Here is a 19,991-nt window from a genome sequence, read left to right as displayed (position 1 = left end):
ACACACACACACATACACACACACACACCCATACACACCACACACACATACACACACACACACCCACCCACACACACATATATATATATATATATATATATATATAAAAAATAAATAAATTTCCACCTAAATGACAGAGAAATGGCTTATTACTCAACAGATGATAAAAGTCATTTAGTTTCTATCAACAAATTAATAATAATATATTTCAAGTAAATGAGTTGGTATCAAGTCCTGACATTCTTAGGTTCACCAATGATGACAAAATAGTAAAATATCTAGTAGAATAGAAGGTTTTATTTCCATTATACAATTTTAAGATACACATTTAGTTATTTCAGAAAAAAAAAACAGCTCTTGGATTAACTTTTGTGATGTTACCAAGTTTGCAAACTAACTGCAGAAACTGTAATTATGAAAGATCAGAAAGATCAGACCACCACCCAAGCTCCTGGGATGCACATGTAACTCGTAATGATGCACCTGTAAGATGTGGACCTGACCCGCAGAACCGCACAGGCGACGGTGCTGTCACACCAGTATTGCCAGCAAAAGGCCTAACTTTAACTGAGACATCCATACTTTTTCAGCCATTCGTCACACCATGTGCATGAGGTGCTGTGCGTACAGGTAACTGTGGTGTAACCCAGTCTGTCAGTCTACATTTGTCAATATTCAAAATTTAATTTACCTCCATATCTACTCAACCAAGTGTTCTACCAAACAGCAAAACCACTGAATGAAATATTCTCTTTATGGCACATATAAAGTCAGCGGCGATTCGGCAATGGATTGAGTTGATTTTGCCAAATACGACAATCACAACATCAGTCACTTCAAGGTACTTCATGTAAATGTGGTTTAATCTGATCATTCCTTCTTGAGCAAGCACAATGGCAACATTGGTCAGAAAAAAACTTCCTCTGCCATACCAGACTTTCTTGTAAAATACCACAACTCTTCTCTTGGCACTGAACGTGCGATGTACGGTTTGGGAGTTATAACCCAAAAAACAAATGTGCTGTTACCCCTATAAATGGATGTGTTTAAATTTTTTAGGTATCAGAGTTATGTGGAGGGGTTCGTAACAGTTCTGAAAAAGGCACCTCTCCAGTTTGTATGACCTAGGCTGCAGTAGGGTTGGGTATCAAGAACTGGTTCTTTTCGGGTATCATTAAGAAATGATTCGATCCACTGACATCAATAGCCTTTTTGCTTAACGATTCCTTTATCAGTCCTTCAGAGCGGCCGTTGTTTTTGAGGGTGTTTGTCGGAAAAAATAATCATTTCTCTACATTGATTACAGACCCAGCAGCGGGTCTGTAATCAACCGCTTCTGTAGCGCGACTCCACTTTGAAGGTTGAACCAATGAAGCAGTGCTTTGAATCGCTGCTTCATTGGTTCATTGCTTCATTGCTCTTCAGAAGGGGCAAGTCCGCTTCTTAACCCCTCTCAAAGCCATTAAAATATGTCGATCATGAGTCACTTTTGTGTGGATTAAAGTCACTAACTGGGACTCGTCTTGTTGCAGTCGAAAAATGAGAATCGTCCACCGTTCCGTTTGCACAGCTCCAAACACTGCGCCATTCTCTGCCGAGTCACATTAGAGTCTGGTTGGAATTAATAACTTCAAAACGAATTGGCGCTTTAAATAAAATGACACCTCTTTCCAAACATTGTAACACAGACAACAAACGACAATCAGCTAAAACGTTTTTTTTTTCCTCCAAAAATAAGATGTCCTGAATTCTTTATGAATTACATCCTGACGTGCAGCACAGCTGCAAGAGCTCAGCTCAGATGTATGGAAAGAAATTCATGCCAATAATGTCTGAAAGGAAATGCTTTTAACAAAAACTACAGATTTTGTTATTTCTATTTATGTCCAGAGATCAAGGATCCAGTGACCATCTTCATAGTTATTTACTTTAAGACTCAATAGATTGTTGTTGACAAAGAAGCGCTGTAAAGCCTATTTTTAGTACACAGAAAATTCATGAGTGGTATTGATAAGGGAATTGAATTGATAATGGTATCGATAAAATCTTATCAATACCCATCCCTACACTGCAGTATTGCATTTAGTGTGTGTGTGTGTGTGTGTGTGTGTGTGTGTGTGTGCGCGCGTGGGGGGGGCAGAAAAATAATAAAGAAATCGGAGCAAAAACAGCCCATTCGGGCTTGAACACCTAAAAAGCAGCACATCACCACATAGGTATACTATTGCACATATGGAGTAGTAGTAGTATTGATTTTGGGTGGTATTTTCCTGAGGCGAAGTGCAAGTTGATCCATGGATATGTGCATGATACTCCCTCAACGTCCCTTTGTAGCTGTAGGAAGGGGGGTAAAAAAAATGCACATCCTCAACATTTCAATTTTATCCCACTGTTATTTTGTTCAATTCATCATCAAATTAAGTAAAGTCAGACTAACAACCCCCCCCCCCCACCACCACCACCTACCCATGTCAAATTGCCAACTCAGAACCTTAGGGTTGCTTCATATTCACCTCTCACCATGAGTGGATTGTTACTCCTGATGTCTACCCATTCTTTTTCCAACACTGTGGTGAATGTCACAATAAGCGCTCTGCAGTCTGCCATGGCACTGAGCTGACAGCACAGTCCTGCTCCACTTATTTCCACTCCACTTGGCTCCTGAACAACTATCCACCAGAGTCACGACATAAAGAACCCAGGGAGGTGCAAAGGTCTGCTCCCAGTGCAGAGAAAGTATTGGTTTCATCACTGACCAAAAAGTGGTGTTTCAAGACTACTAATATTGCCCAAATTAGATGTCAGTTTTTAAACTGCATCAGTAAATATCTTTACATTTATTAGATGTTAGGTGCTGCATTTTGGCTGCAGTTATGTTAAAAATGTGTACTGTACAGCGTATGATGAAGTTCAAAACAGACTACAACCATTTTTTTTTAATTAAAAGGGGAGGGGTGGAAGACAATGAACACTCGGGCAAAACAAAAAAATACACTACACGTCAAGTAAAGTGTTCAATCAGCTCTTGGTATGCACAGGGCATATTCCATTAAATACAAACAAATCCAAGTAAACAAAGGTTGCAACACATGATATATATCACACTGGTCAAAAAAAATAAAAAATTTTGCATGGACTTTGAGAACTGATTTAGGGTCATTTTTGGGTGCTGAATCCAAATCTGAGCTCAGATTTCCTCTATAACCATGTTTTTGTTTTGTTTTTTGTTTGCTTGTATTTTTTTTCAACCTACATGTTCCATATTGATGGATTATGCAAAAGTTACTCATTCACTCATGTATTTGATGCCACTAATCGTGCACAAAAGCTGCTTCAAAACCAGGTTCGTGAAATATGAACAAGAGCCGCAATATCGTTTATGGCGCTGAAAAGGTATGCGAGACTGTAGCTTGTTTTCCTATCTCAAAAATGTGATGTGATTGGCAAAAACTAACACCAGATTTATATTCAACACCCTCAAATGACCCAAAATCCATTGAAAAACTCCATACAAGAAAAATTGTGTTGACCAGCATAATTAGTCTACTGATTACTTTTAACAACTATTTAAGCAATCTGATATTCATTCGCCTTAAAGAGTTGTATAAAATGCAATTTGATTTGTTTAAGCTCATGTTCTCTGATGGAAGTGAAGCAGCTGTGATCAATTTTAAATCAGTCTCAAACTCAGACTTGCTTTGGAAGAAAGAACCAAACAGTCAGGAAAACTCACAGACCAGACGTGAATAATAACAACATTTGGTCTTTGGAAAATACTGAAACGAACATATACACACACACACACACCACTCTCTTATAGTGATGCATCCACTAATGTTAGTGTACTGTACCTAAATAGGTACAGTAATAATTTGGCAAATAAATAAATAAGGTAAACAGTCTAACCATGTAGACATTCAGCTGAACACTGAATGAGCAATCTGAAAAGTTCTATGGACTTTTTGATTTGATTTTTGCACACGGTCAGGCATGATGTACAGCCACTCTGCTTTGTGAAAGCTTGATCCAGTCAGATCTCAGATGGTTAGTACTTGGATGGGAGACCTCTTGGGAAGACCATGGCCTGTGCTTGTTTCTCCAGGTACAACTGGAGTTGCATCAGGAAGGGCATCCGGTGTAAAATTTGTGCCAAATTCCAATGCGGGTGTGGTGCTGTTGTTGCAACCCTGAAGCAAAGAATGGGTAAGCTGACAAACAAACATGTTCTAGCGTGGTCTGTACACACAATGATTCAGTGCAAAGCATATCTAAAAACACACTGCTCCTAGGCTTGTAATTTTTTAGCTATTTCAATTTCTTCAACTTCTTTCATTTATACCAAATCACAACAAAGTAGCCTCAAGGTGCTTCACACAAGGTCTAACCTTACCAACCCCTAGAGCAAGCACACAGGCGACAGTGACAGCCGGGTACCCACAGTCGAAGCCGGCTGCAGTCTGTTTTGTTCAGACTCGCCCTGAGTATTTTGCATTTTAATTTGCGCTTTTTTTTTTTAGCAACACACAACGCTTCACAAACACTAACTAAAAAAAAAAAAAAACACCGACTACGAGGCCTGAATCGCAGAGAAAGAGGGATTTTTTAAAAATGACGTAGGGACCCAGTCCACCAGCCTTTAAAAATAATAATAATAATAATAAGCTCAAAATGGTTAAATTTTATAAGTTGGGGGGAAAAAAACAACAGAAAGCCACATCCCCTCGCCATTTCAGCAAAATGTCAAGACTTTGGCACAGCGACATTGTGCCATAGCTTAGGGAGGGCCCTGGACTAGTCATCTTGTTTAAAAACGCAAAAGTACTTTTTATTCGATTAATCGCCAGAATAATCGATAGAATACTCGATTACTAAAGTAATTAATAGCTGCAGCCCTAATAACTACCAACCAGGCCAATTTCACTTCACCCCAATGATTGAAAAGAAATATGATATATTCTCTCTCTCTCTCTCTCTCTCTCTCTCTCTCTCTCTCTCTCAACAATATTGCCAACAACACATAACTAGTAAAATAAATAATTAATTCAATGATATAATAAACAACAGCAACATTCAAAGACAAAAGCTGCATGCTGTTGCAATAAACTGCAATTTACATATGTTCCAACTTGTTGACTAATCTCAAAAATAATCGGTGGTTAGTCAATTATCAAAATAATCGTTTGTGGCAGCCCAACAGCAAAGGATGTGTGAGTTTAAGCAGACTGTTTAATCACTCACACTCAAAACATCTGCCACATCCTCTATTTGTAATACACCTTACCTCAGGTGTTTCTAAATCTCTTTCCAAACCACTTCATGTCCAACCTTTGTTACAAGCATGCCCTTGAGAAAGGTACTTAATCCTCTCCCTCCCAACTCTTCTGTACTTTGCTGCATGGTGAAACGTCATGATACACAATCTCCTCTACTTGGGGTAATATACATAAATACATACACACAAACACAAATTCTCTGATTCCAGCTTCTTCGATGTGACTACTTTCTAGTTTATGTACCGTATTTCCGCACCATAAGGCGCACCTAAAAGCTTTAAATTTTCACAAAAATCGGCCGTGCGCCCTATAATCCGGTGCGCCTTATGTGCGCACTGAATTCCAAAATCTGTAAAAACGACCGACGTTGTCTTTGACCGTCGGAATATCGGACCATTTCCCGCTGACACAAGGACGTAATATGTAAAGTACGTACGCTAGCAGCGTAGAGTACGTACCCTGGCAGCGATAAACCAATCGGAGAACATTACGTAATACGTAAAGTACATACACTGGTAGCGTAGAGTACGTACGCTGCCAGCGATAAACCAATCAGAGAAGAGTCCATGAGTCCGTGGTACGTACACTTACCTCCGCCACTCCTCCGGTAGTTACCGTATACTACAGGTATCCTGCAAAACAACATGTGTTTGTCTAAGGACCCCCGAAAATGGCACCAGCGAAGAGACATGCTTACGAGGCACAATTCAAACTGCAGGCTATCAGTTATGCGGTTGTTCATGGGAATAGAGCAGCTGCGAGAGGAAACAAGAAAATGAACTGCACCAAGTTAAAAAGACCAAACGGAGTTTCCGAAGAAACAAAGCGAGGTGGCCACAGCTAGAAGACCAGCTGTTCAATTCAGACACAGAAGATGAAGACTTCAATGGATTTGTGACAGAACCATAATAAAAAATAATGTGAGTACCATATTGTTAAATACCGGTAGTTCAAAGTTGTTAAAAAGTTCAAATAAACTCACCGTTTTGCTTCCGTGACCTTTTTTTTTTTTTTTTTTTTTTGTAGACTATATGTTTTAGCGTGCGCCTTTTGTAAGGGTTAAGTACCCGCTAATTGAGGCCGCGCCTCAATTAATCAAATAATCCGGTGCGCCTTATGGTGCAGAAAATACAGTAACTTGTGCACATATCATTCATCACAGAACCTACTATGGACAAACTGTATCTGCATGAATTACCGACCAATTCCCATTTAAGTCAAAATGGGAGCCTTGCTACTGTCAAGACGTGAAGTTTGTAAAAAAAAAAAAAATTTATAATTTGCCCGGGAGGAAAAGTTAATCCCCAAATGCTCCAGAGGAACAACAGCTCAAACAGCCTTTGTAATAAGGCAGCTTGTTTGTGTCAACTGTGCAAAGGCACCTTGACATTTGCACAAATTTGATCCCTGCACTGTCAAATTTGTTGTGCCGCAAGACGCCACGCTATAAGAAATAATCATTTCGTAGCCGATGATGCATTTGCATTGGAGAACGCATTTGGAATCTCATCTCAAAGGTAATTATTTCATAATGTATATAGTAACTGATTGGTAAAAGAGTTGTATTTTCATTTCTTCTCCTGAGTTAGACCATGTATCTGTAAAATTATGTTTAATATAGATGTAACATCTCGTCATAATCGTTCCACTGCCCTGCGCACAATAACAAGCAGTGTTTTCAAATAGATCACACAATGTTCATGACTAGTTCATGAAATGAATGCATGCAATAAACTTTGAACATTTCAAAATTATCTTTGTGAACTGGCATGCAGCCACGCACAGTTTACAGCTCCTTTACTCACTGGCACGCCTGACTGTATGCTAGTGCGGGGATCAAATTCATGCAAGTGTCAAGGTGCCTTAAGTGTGACCAATCTGCCTGGAATAGAGAGCACAGCTGTCAGTGTAACTTCCCTGGATAAAAAAAAGATTTTGTTAAAATGTGCAAAAGCGTATCCATCCACATACCGTATTTTCCGGACTATAAGTCGCACCGGAGTATAAGTCGCACCAGCCACTTTATCCATTATAAAGAAAAACAAACCATAAATAAGTCGCACCGGAGTATAAGTCGCACCAGCCACTTTATCCATTATAAAGAAAAATAAACCATAAATAAGGTCCACTGGACTATAAGTCCCATGGACATACAGGTATGTTAACATGAAAAGTTCAGATGATAATATTGTGACGGCTACCGTTTTCGGATGCATATTTCACCAGTCGCAACTTGTAATCTGCAGAGTATGATTTCTTTTTGGTGGCATTTTTTCAGGCCTTCTCCGTTGTCTTGTTATGTTATCAGTAACGTTAAAATTTTTATTTTTCTATGGTAGTCAGAAGTCGCAGGAACAGTCACACAAGCCTCGAGTGCCCTCTCGTGAGCTGCATTTTACCTACAGATATGTTTGTATTTTGCGGACCACATTGCGAGCCGAACCATGCAGCGCCTACCTGCGCAGCTCATGACCTCCCAGCGGTGTCGATCCAGCTCCTTCCAAGTGCAGACGCTAATCCTCCGCCGTCGCTCAGCGCTCCCATGCAGCTCTCAGCGTCAACTCTGCTCACACTGATATCCAAGGGTTGAAGCTGTCTTGTTAGCCGTCCCGGAATAAACACCATGTTCGTCTGCTTCAAACGCTTTTCACAATCATCGACGACAGCTCCTTCCAAGTGCACACGCTAATCCTCCGCCGTCGCTCACCCAATGCTCCCACGCAGCTCTCAGCGTCAACTTAAACACTCTGCTCACATTGATATCCAAGGGTTGAAGCTGTTCTGTTCGCCATGCTGGAATAACAGCAAGCACAGAGTTCGTCAGCTTCACACGCTGTGGGTGAGGTGAGGAATACGCATCCAAAGTTGTGTTCTCTGATTGGTTATCGCGACCAGCGTGAACTATAGGATGGCCGTCATACTACAGTGCCCATGATGCATTGCATTTCCTTTTCCGGTGGCCATTTTAAAACATAGATCGACTCTGTCACGTAAAATTGTTTTGTTACAGTAAATTAATTGAGATCCTACCGGTATATTTTTCATTTATAAGTCGCACCGGAGTATAGGTCGCACCCCCAGCCAAAACATGTAAAAAAGTGCGACTTATAGTCCGGAAAATACGGTATCTACAGAGCCACGCTACAGGAAACAAGTCTAACTGCAACATGCATTCAAATTTGATAAAAGCTGATTTATGATAACATCATTAAATAACATACCACCAATGCTGTAAGCCCAGCAAAACTAAAGGAAGTAAGACTTATTCATAGTAAGACAGCATTTAATGCACAACAAAGAAAAGAAAATCGTTTACTGCTCACCAAGATCACCAATTAATTCAATAGGATAAATTCCATTTTATTTGAGCTGGGGGGAGGATTTTTAAACCTTTGGCTTATAATGGCGGTTAGGAAAGAAAAGGTTCGAGGACCACAGGTTTAAACAAACAAGATTTGCAAATAATGGCTGTGCTGTGATACGCATCTTTTCCGACCTCATCCCACTGCCTAAAACGGCTATATTATGATCGCATGGGACAAGCTAAAAGCAGTAAACTGCTTCTGTCACCACTGAAGAGGCAAAAACGTCATGAAAAGTGTGTGGTTGACTGCTGACGACAGAGTTTCTCATCAGCAATTGACCTTATGAATGCTATTTCTGTCTGTTTGGTGGCAACGAGAAGTGGTTTCCTCTGGATGTTTGTGCTATAGCCTAATAAATCAATATGGTGCTGATTAATTTAGTTTATGTCCCGAATGAAAAGATCACCCCCCCAGCCAAGAAATAAAAAAACGAAAAATGTCACACTTGCCCTTTAAGGCTTTGCACATAACACAATGTTCTTGGTTATGAATCACGAAACCTACCAACTGCCAAGACCTGACAGAATAAGAAAATGATGGCTTCTTGTTTAAATGAAAATAGTTCATTTGTGAAATGAAACCAGACTGAAGTCTCAGCATAAACTCAACAAGCGCATTCCATGCTGAAGAAATACTGCTAACTGGTGTAAGTAAATCACTGACAATCTAATTAAAATATGAATGACGACATCCTGCCAGAATGCCACCCGACATGTTTAACACCACCAATGTCAGCCTTACTATTTTTGGTCCATTGTGTCTGCACTAATGTGATGATAGAAGAAAGCAATGCATTTCAACAGTGAGGAATAAAGACAAACAAAGGAAGATTATAAGGAAATCACATTTGGAGAAGGGAAGTATAGCCAACAGAGGACTGGAGAGAGGAAAAAATACCCTAAAAATACTGATAAATAAACTGCAGAATGACTTGTTGTGATAGTACTGTCATCTTTTTATACGCATAATGAGCGTAACCAATAAATACGGACAGGACTATCAAGTTCCTTGTGAAGCCTTGTTAACTGTGGGATCCTGGAAGAAACTACAGTCACTCACCGTAGTTACTGTCACATGACAGTTACTTATTACTAGGGATGCTCCGATCAGTTTTTAATGCTGCCGATTCCATCACCGATCAGCCTTGAGTGCCGATCACTGATATGATCACATGGATTGGCTGTAAATTTTTTGATTTAGTTCTGATGAGTGCTACTGGCTACATGATACAGAAAAAAGGAACCATAAATTCACCTTAATTTAGACAAAAACACGTTTTTACTTAGTTCAAGGGAAAACTTCAAGGGAAAACTGACAAAGGCTGGTCATCTAACCTGATGAATTCAATTATTTTTTGAGTTATTTGCTCAGCCTTCTGACTTCCACGCTCATACGGGCGAGTGTTGTTAGCTACTGTATGACCATTGCTGCTCCAGCTGTCTTCTTTTCATTATCTGCCGTGAGCCTCGAAAACTCACCATACTCCTACAAGTGTTTGTTATTTATATGTCTGATTAAATTAGTTGTTTTGAAACATTTTACCGTATTTCTCCCACAAGGTATTTTTTCTTTACATCTGTTGCAGGATGCAAACTTTATGTCGCTCTCACAGATTAAAACCATTCCACACAGCAGACATGATTTTATGGTTCCCTTTTTCGAGATCATGTAGCCAGTAGCACTAGGGTTGGGTATCGTTAAGAAATTATTCGATCCACTGACATCAACAGCCTTTTTGCTTAATGATTCCCTTATTGGTTCTTCAGAGCGGCCGTTGTTTTTGTGGGTGTTTGTCGGGAAAATAATCATGTCTCTACGTCGATTACAGAACCCCTGCAGGGTCTGTAATCAACCGTTTCTGCAGCGTGGCTCTTCTTTGAAGTTTGAAGCATTGATTCAACCCACTGCTTTGTTGGTTCTTTTTTTAAATTTCAATTTACCTTATTTTTTCTCCGCTAAAACCCTAAAGAGCATTTGTCTGAGTAATATTTACCTTTTTATGTTAAACTGAGCTGTTATGGTCTTCTGAAACAGCTGATAGATGTATTGTATGACTTTAAAATGGGACCAAAGCTAGCACATTAGCATGTGGATGGATGGATGGATGGATGGATGGATGGATGGATGGATGGATGGATGGATGGATGGATGGATGGATGGATGGATGGATGAGATTTATTGTCATTATTGTGACAATAAATCACAATTATTATGTTATTACAAGTGCAACAACAATGAGATTATGTCTATGACATTTTCAATGTTAAAGTTAGCATTAAGCTGTTCGCATCTCAGCACATTTGTGTGCATTTGTTTTCTGTATAATAATTAATGTCTCAGTGTTTGTTGTTGTAAAAGAGTCAAATACATTACAAATTACAATGTTTTTTATTTTTGTTTATATATTAATAATAATAAAAGCAAAAACAACAACAATAATAGTAATAACAACTAATCATGCTATAATACAGTTTTAGAGAAAGACAAAAAGAACCTGATTAAAAACACAACAGAAAATAATATAAAACCAACTACCGTATTTTTCGGACTATAAGTCGCACTTTTTTTTTTTACATGTTTTGGCCTGGGGTGCGACCTATACTCCAGTACGACTTATAAATGAAAAATATACCGGTAGGATCTCAATTAATTTACTGTAACAAAACAATTTTACGTGACAGAGTCAATCTATGTTTTAAAATGGCCACCAGAAAAGGAAATGCAATGCATCATGGGCACTGTAGTATGGTGGCCGTCCTATAGGTTATGCTGGTCGCAATAACCAATCAGAGAACAGAACGTTGGACGCGTATTCCTCACCTCACCCACAGCGTGAGAAGCTGACGAACACGGTGCTTGCTGTTATTCCAGCATGGCGAACAAAACAGCTTCAACCCTTGGATATCAGTGTGAGCAGAGTGTTTAAGTTGACGCTGAGAGCTGCGTGGGAGCACTGGGTGAGCGACGGTGGAGGATTAGCGTGTGCACTTGGAAGGAGCTGGCATTGATGATTGTGAAAAGCGTTTGAAGCAGACGAACATGGTGTTTATTCCGGGACGGCTAACAAAACAGCTTCAACCCTTGGATATCAGTGTGAGCAGAGTTGACGCCGAGAGCTGCATGGGAGCACTGAGCGACGGCGGAGGATTAGCGTCTGCACTTGGAAGGAGCTGTATCGACACCGCTGGGTGGTCATGAGCTGCGCAGGTAGGCGCTGCATGGTTTGGCTCGCAATGTGGTCCGCAAATACAAACATATCCGTAGGTAAATGCAGCTCACGAGAGGGCACTCGAGGCTTGTGTGACTGTTCCTGCGACTTCTGACTACCATAGAAAAATAAAAATTTCAACGTTACTGATAACTTAACAAGACAATGGAGAAGGCCTGAAAAAATGCCACCAAAAAGAAAATCATACTCTGCAGATTACAAGTTAAGACTGGTTAAATATGCATCCGAAAACGGTAGCCGTCACAATATTATCATCTGAACTTTTCATGTTAACATACCTGTATGTCCATGGGACTATAGTCCAGTGCAACTTATTTATGGTTTATTTTTCTTTATAATGGATAAAGTGGCTGGTGCGACTTATACTCCGGTGCGACTTATTTATGGTTTATTTTTCTTTATAATGGATAAAGTGGCTGGTGCGACTTATACTCCGGTGCGACTTATAGTCCGGAAAATACGGTAACAATGAACATAAATAAATAAATATAGACATAAATAACTGTTTCCTTACACCTCCACTTCATCCCTGTCTTATTTAAGTTTAATGACAATTTCAATAAAATGTTGTTGACATAGAAAACCTGTAAAGACTACTTTTAGTACACAGAAAATTCTCAAGAGGTATTGATAAGGGAATCAATAAGGAATCATATCGATAAGCAAAATCGATAATGGCATCGATAGATAAAATCTTATCAACACCCATCCCTAAGTAGCACTAACCATAACTAAATAAAAAAAATTTACAGCCAATCCATGTGATTGGTATAGGTGATCAGCAATGATCGGCACTCTAAGCTGATCGGTATCAGAATCTGCAGCATAAAACCTGATGGGAGCATCCCTATACGGTACATATCAACAACATATTCTAAGTGTTACACTCTACTGCCATATTGACCCCCCCCCTTTTTTTTTTAAGTCCAACTTACTCCAGACTTACACATCACATTTACCCTGGTCATCAATACTGTTGTGATCCATCCATAATAATAGCAAAGAGCAAACCCCAGGATGGGACAGACTCCAACAGAGACATACACATTGTGATGAAGAGTCATTCAACAAGAAGTGTTTGGATTTAGCTCTCCAATCACAGCAGTGAAATGACCAGGGCAAAAGAGAAAAAAGACAATCAGAAGCAAAGGAGCAATCATAAATAAATAAATAGAATGGCCTAAGATCATGCTACAGCCCAGTGCACTTAGTCTTACAAAACTCAAACCAAACAATTGCTATGCTTGACAACCTTACAGCTCTGCAATGCATAAAAACAATTAGCTGCAAGCTAACCTGCACTTTGTGCAGCACTGCAGTAGTACGCATTCACTTCAAAGAAATGGGGATGTGACAATCATGGTGTTTTCACTTGTGGCCACTAGGTGTCGGCAATGATTGTTAAATGTACGGTAAATAGGAAGGTAGTAGAAGAAGACTGAACTGCATAAACAAAAATCTACTGCACACTTGCTTCCTACCAAGATCAGCCCCCCATTCTCCATGCACATCTGCCACGTCAGGAAGGGTACCTGGATCCACTGTGGTGACCCCAAGCAAAAGTGATATAAACACACACACGCATGAATGAGTACCCCAGGAGCAACATATTGAAGTGAAAAGTATCAGCACTACACCATTCTAAATGTTGACGAAGAGGCTACTACAAAGACTGAACACAGGTCAATGTGACTTGATCTTTGCTTATCATATACACTTTAATCAAGCTTTGTTTAGTGGCCTCACTTGATAAACTCCATTTAAAGGAACCTATTTCATCAACCCAATAAGCATCTGATTAGTCATGTCCTGAAGCCTTGGCATGGAATTTATCTAAAAGCTGTAATTATTTACATTCTACTGATAAAGAGCCACTAAGGTCCACAAGGTCCACATGGACTTGGTTAACCCTAGTAAGCACTGAACACTTTCCAACTATGGAGACACTGTGCTGGACATTGTGCAGTCAAACATGAGGCCAAATGGCTGAAAGGGCGAACAAATATGGCCAGTGTTAAAATGAAAGACTTCAATGTTTCTCTAGGAGGGGAAATGGCACTGGAGCGGCTGCTAACTGCACTGTCTGGTGCTTAAAATGAACAGGGGCGTGCTAAATTATCCCTAATTGATTGAGGCTGAATGAAACAGAACACTGTGTGGCAATGAGCAATGAGGCGTCACAGGACATTAGGAAAAACTAAGGATCTGCCATGACATAGACTTAAATAAATAAATAAATAAATATATAAAAAAACACACACACACACACACACACACACACAAAAAAAACAGTTGCAATAACACAAGAGAATACATAAATTTCACTGCACTGCAAATTAATTAATTACTAAAGATTGCCAAACTAGTTACTTGTATGTATTACATATTGGTGGTAGTAAATATTTTGTGATAAATTAATAACAAAATTAAATAATAAACTGGTCGCATACACAGATCTGTTTATAACTACAGTTGGTAGAGGCGGAACGATACAGTCACGATAATTACTATATCGACTTATCATTCAATATATAAAGATGAACATGATAATTTTGTTGGCCTCGATATGTCGCCCCTCTACATGCGTGTCTGTTTACATAAGTCACCAACATTTCAACAAGTCACACTGCTTCTGTCCCTGTTGTCTCCTTGTCTCTGGAGGAGGTGGGGTCAGCCCTACTATCTTCGTGAAGCACTCATGCAGCAGCGAGCCAGCCAGCCGAAGCGAAGTGACTGCATTATTCCATCCAGAAAGTTTGGAAGAATAAATGGCATTGGCTAACTTGCCTTTTTCTTCCAAAATACGAACCTAAATGTGAAAGTGTACTGATACACATTTGAACCACTGTCCCCATAAGAGATCAGTCTGCTCTTTGCAAATTTAGACAGACAACGCAACCAACTAATTACAAAAGTTGACCTATTATACAAATTATTGTAAGATTTCACAGATGGGATGTGGGCCGAATAGTGATGCTGCCTACAATTATTTTAAATGTGTAAAAATCGTGCCAATTCAACATGCAGATTCACCCTGGATTTGCTGTGGCGACCCCAACTTCAAAACAAGGGAGCATCGAAGGGACTTACTTACACAGTGATGTTTTATGAGAGAGCATATGGATATGAAATATAACAAAATAATGACATGAAATTTGCATCATATTTAACTTAAACTAGCTCAAGTTGTGGCTCTTACAATTGATGAAAAAACATGACAAATCTTGAATTTTTTATTTTATTCTGCTTTGCATAGGCCCATTGAACAGCCTATCATATGGGGAAAATAGCCCATTACTTCAGGCACTGAGAGCCATTAGACCATACCACCCTTTTGAAATGAGAATCACTGATTTAGGATTTTTTCCTCCATTTCAACTCCATTGTTGAATATTCTTGAGACTTAAAAGTTAATTGCTATTTGAAAGGATGTACTTGTATTTTTATGCTATATTATCATTATATCAGTGGCATAAAATAGTCTTTAAATGACGACGGTGAATCATGATACCACATTTTGGAGTCTGTATGTTGCAGCATCAAGATTCATGGAAAGATGGAAATGGTGATTCCTACCTCCCACCCCTCCCAAATTTTGTGTGTGTGTGTGTGTGTGTGGGGGGGGGGGGGGTGCAGCAACAGCCCAAACTAATAATATTCACATAATGATCCGATTCAGACAAACAAGACAAGGCAGGAATGAAAGACCCCTTCCTGATTGGCAAATGTGCCAATATTTATTACTAGAGCACTTGACAAAATTCCATAGTACCTGCATTCATTGTAAATTGTCAGGGTGCTGCCATGTAAGGCGCTCACTACACACCGGGAGCAACTTGGGGATGAAGGACCTTACCCAAGGGCCCTTAGTGATTTTCCATCCAGACTGGGATTTGAACCGAGGATCCTCTGGTCTCAAACTCAACACTTAACCAGTAGACCATCTGCCGATACCGATACTATTTTGATACCAGAGCTCTGTCTGCCTTAATATTATTATTATTATTGTTATTGTTGATGTTATATGAGGATATTTTGTATCCCCAGTTATACAGCTTCATGATGAAGTGGTGTAGAGGAGGATTTTCTTAAAAAGAAGACCAGAAAGTTCAGCTACAATTTGCCAGAAGGCACAGCCTAGATTTGATGTTTTGGTGAAAGAATTACATACTTTTTTTTTACGCCGGATGCCCTTCCTGACGCAATTCCACATTACATGGAGAAATGTGGCAGGGGTGGGGTTTGAACCGTGACCTATTGCACTGAAACCAAGCACACTAACCACTTGGCCACCACCCCTACAGAAACACGCAAATGTAAAAGAACAAAATAAATCTGATTAATGGTATACATGTTTATCTACATGTAAACGGAGCCATTGTTGGGTCAGTGGCTGAAGTTTCATCTCTTGAACACCAGATAGCACACCCAATCCAAGCGCATGTACTGTTTTTAGGAAGGAACGCATTTCCGCATTTCCAAAATGCCACAAAAAAAAAAAAAAAAAAATCATCAATTCATATTTGGAGTCAGTCTGGGTAAATCATTGCACCCTTCCAGCAGGCTCCTTTCATCTTTCTGCCCCTGGCTAAAAATCCTTGTGCTATTTAATGTGGCACTTTTTCAAATGTCTGATCAAGTCTGCTGTATTGTAGGTCACGACAGAGCTTCTGATCCGTGTATTGCATTGGTATCGGAACCAGATACCGATCGAACCATTCCCTAGTAAGGGTTAGGGTTGTGCATGAACCCTGACGTTGGGTAATTTAAATAAAAATGGGCAATTTTTGGTTTGCATACGATATTGTATCAGTAGCAACCGCCTTACTATTACTTACAAAACGAGCTGTGTCCATCTATCAATTCACGGAAAAGGTAGAGCCAGAAAGCACCACAACCCCGCCCCTTCTATCAGGTTGGTTTAATTTAGGTTCAGCTTTCAACAGCAGTTGGTGTCAAGACAGGTACTCCGGTTGCTGTAAAGACACTCACCCAGATTGAAAGTGACCACGTAGGAGTGGTACTACGGTATCATCCCCATCAGGATACAAGTAACTGGAAGAACAGGATCCTTAATCTGATCTGGTCCAATGGAAGTGACACCAAAACCATTCAGAGCAGGTGTCCAAAGAAGATCTTGAACAAAAGAATGCTCTCTTGTGTGTAAACAGTGTAAACAACTGAGTTGCCTCCGAGACAAAATGATGATGACAGAAGTAAACTGGTGTGCTTGTCGGTCTGGAAATCAGTGAGGCTCAGTTTACACGGACCCCCCCAACCCCATTACACTTTATGCGGCTCTGTCTTAAATCAGTTTTTTTTTTTTTTGTTTTAAACCAACCAGGCCTCACAAGTGCCGCTTGTAAAAACAGATCATAGCTCAGACGGTGGTTTACAATTTGCTGATGGAAACGCGTCACCTTACCTTTGCCATTCTGCCACGCTGTGTACCAGGACAGGCTGAGGAAAGACGTGAAGAAAATAATCGCAGTGGCCACAGTTCCATTTCTGAGCCTCATCTCATTTCAGCGATTCCTCTCTTCGGCTGAGTGTCGGGGACCCCGGAGCAATCTGCCGTGCCGCCCTCCCTCCTTCCTTCTTTCTTTCGCTGCCGTCAGGGTGCCCAAGCGGGCGTAGGCGATGGCATACGGAGGCGTGTGGCGCTGAACGCTGCCTTCTGCTCTGGGAGGGATTTTGTTTTCTAACTGGCCCTTTCCCTCCCTTGGCTCCTCCTGTGCCGTCCTACAGAGATCAGTCACGATTAACCGCCTTTGATAAGACATGATCGGTCAACTCAGATCAAGCTAGCTGCCGATTTTCACTTTATACAGGAAATTATGTTGACGCAGGTCGCATTTTATGTCCTTTAAACCTCCGCAGGAGGAGGACCCAGTCCGTCACCTCGCGTTGATTCCACCCGGAGTGGCAACAGATGAATAATCACACAGCCGCTAATGATCCAAAGCTAACATTAGCCAGGACGAGTTGTTGTTTCTTGGGTTTTATCTGGCATGCTACGAGGCGGCTTGCGTTAGCTAAGCTAGCAAGCTAACATTAACTTCTTTGACCTGAAACTCCGCAAACTAGTACCGAGTCTGGGCAACCTGCAGCGACTGCGGACACACCTGTCGCTCCGGGCGGGAAGACTTCACGCCGCACCGCGGGTGTCACTTTCAGTTATCACCCGTCCCGTAAACGAGTGCCCGATCAATGCATCAATATTTCGTTAAAACTAGCGGGGGTCTTTCTGATACAATAAGTGCAGCAGTTCCTGTTGGTAATTTTCAAAATAAAAGCGGAAGCTGTACAAGGGACCAGAAAGGAAAAAATCCGTGACACTGTTCATTATTTATTTATTTGTTAGATTTTTTTTTTTATTATTATTTTGTAACACCAGTAAATGCTCATAATACAGTAAAATACGATGCATTTCAACACAGTCCAATCAAAGATTGCATCGTATTTTTAAAATATATGATGTATATGATATTATATTTCAAATATATTTTTACTAAATAGTATATTTCACCATATATGACAACAATGACAAATATTAGAACACCTTTAAGTACTGTGCATCCAGAAAGTATTCACAGCACTTCACTTGTTCCACATTTTATGTTACAGCCTAATTCCACAATGGAGTAAATTCATTCCCCCCCCAAAAAATTCCGCTCATAACACCCGATAATGACAAGATGATTTTTTTGTATTATTGCAAATTTATTAAAAAATAAGAAGTCATCACATGTTTATATGTATTCACAGCCTTTGCTCAATACTTTGTTGATGCACCTTTGACAGCAATTACAGCCTCAAGTCTTCTTGAATATGATGCCATGAGCTTGATGCACCTATCTTTGGGCAGTTTTGTCCATTCCTCTTTACAGCACCTCTCAAGCTCCATTGTATTAGATGGGAAGCGTCAGTGCACAGCCATTTTCAGATCTCTCCAGAGATGTTCAATCAAATTCAGGTCTGGGCTCTGGCTGGACCACTCATGGACATTCACAGAGTTGTCCTGAAGCCACTCCTTTGATATCCTGGCTGTGTGCTTGGGTCACTGTCCTGCTGAAAGATGAACCGTTGCCCAGTCTGACGTCAAGAGCTCTGCTCTGGAGCAGGTTTTATCCAGGATGTCTCTGTACATTGCTGTATTCATCTTTCCCTCAATCCTGACTAGTCTCCCAGTTCCTGCCACTGAAAACATCCCCCAGCATGCTGCTGCCACCACCATGCTCACTGTAGGGATGGTGACTGGTTTCCTCTAAGCATGTCGCCTATTCACACCAAAGAGTTCATCCTTGTTTCATCAGACCAGAGAATTTGTTTATCATGTACTAAGAGTCCTTCAAGTGCCTTTTGGCAACTCCAGTTTGGACTGCCTGTCCTTTTACTAAGTACTGGCTTCCATCTGGCCACTCTACCATACAGGCCTGATTGGTGGATTGCTGCAGAGATGGTTGTCATTCTGGAAGGTTCTCATCTCTCCACAGAGGAATGCTGGAGCTCTGACAGAGTGACCATCGGGTTCATTGTCACCTCCCTGACTCAGGCCCTCTCCCCCAATCGCTCAGTTAAGATGGGTGACCAGCTCTAGGAAGAGTACTGGCAGATCTGAACTTCTTCCATTTATGGATGATGGAGGCCACTGTGCTCACTGGGACCTTCAAAGCCCGAAGATGTTTCTGTACCCTTCCCCCAGATTTGTGCATCGAGACAATCCTGTCTCGGAGGTCGAGAGACAATTCCTGTGACTTCATGCTTGGTTTGTGCTCTCTTGGACCTTATATGTAGACAAGAGTCTCCAAATCATGTCAATCAACTGAATTTACCCCAGGTGGACTCCAATTAAGCTGTAGAAACATCTCAGTGATGATCAGGGGAGGTGATGGTCTAGTGCGGATGCACTGTAACTGACTGCAACCTCTACAAGCAATTCACTTCCCATTAGAAGTACCTATTGGGTTGTAATATCCATAATATAATGAATTCTGTCAAGATAGATATTTCTCACTGCTGTTACACTGATCACAAGATGACACGTGCCATATCACAAAAACTAGAATGTAAATTAAGAACCTTTATAAGAATATTAGACACAATAGGAATGATTAATTAGCT

General features: G+C 40.4%; 1 protein-coding gene across 1 annotated transcript in view; it reads right to left on the bottom strand.

Moving 5' to 3' along the window:
• The window catches only part of mgat4a (alpha-1,3-mannosyl-glycoprotein 4-beta-N-acetylglucosaminyltransferase A), a 94,782-nt gene extending 76,703 nt beyond the window's left edge, over positions 1 to 18,079 (bottom strand). The window contains exon 1 of the mRNA XM_034185884.1: positions 17,293 to 18,079. Within this exon, the coding sequence (XP_034041775.1) occupies positions 17,293 to 17,386 (94 nt within the window). The 5' untranslated portion in view covers positions 17,387 to 18,079. The remainder of the gene's footprint in view (positions 1 to 17,292) is intronic.
• Positions 18,080 to 19,991: the final 1,912 nt, after the last annotated feature.

This window comes from Thalassophryne amazonica, chromosome 14 (assembly GCF_902500255.1).
Source record: "Thalassophryne amazonica chromosome 14, fThaAma1.1, whole genome shotgun sequence".
Taxonomy (NCBI): Eukaryota; Metazoa; Chordata; class Actinopteri; order Batrachoidiformes; family Batrachoididae; genus Thalassophryne; species Thalassophryne amazonica.
Note: the sequence above shows the minus strand (reverse complement) of the source record. Positions and strands in the feature narration are given on the sequence as shown.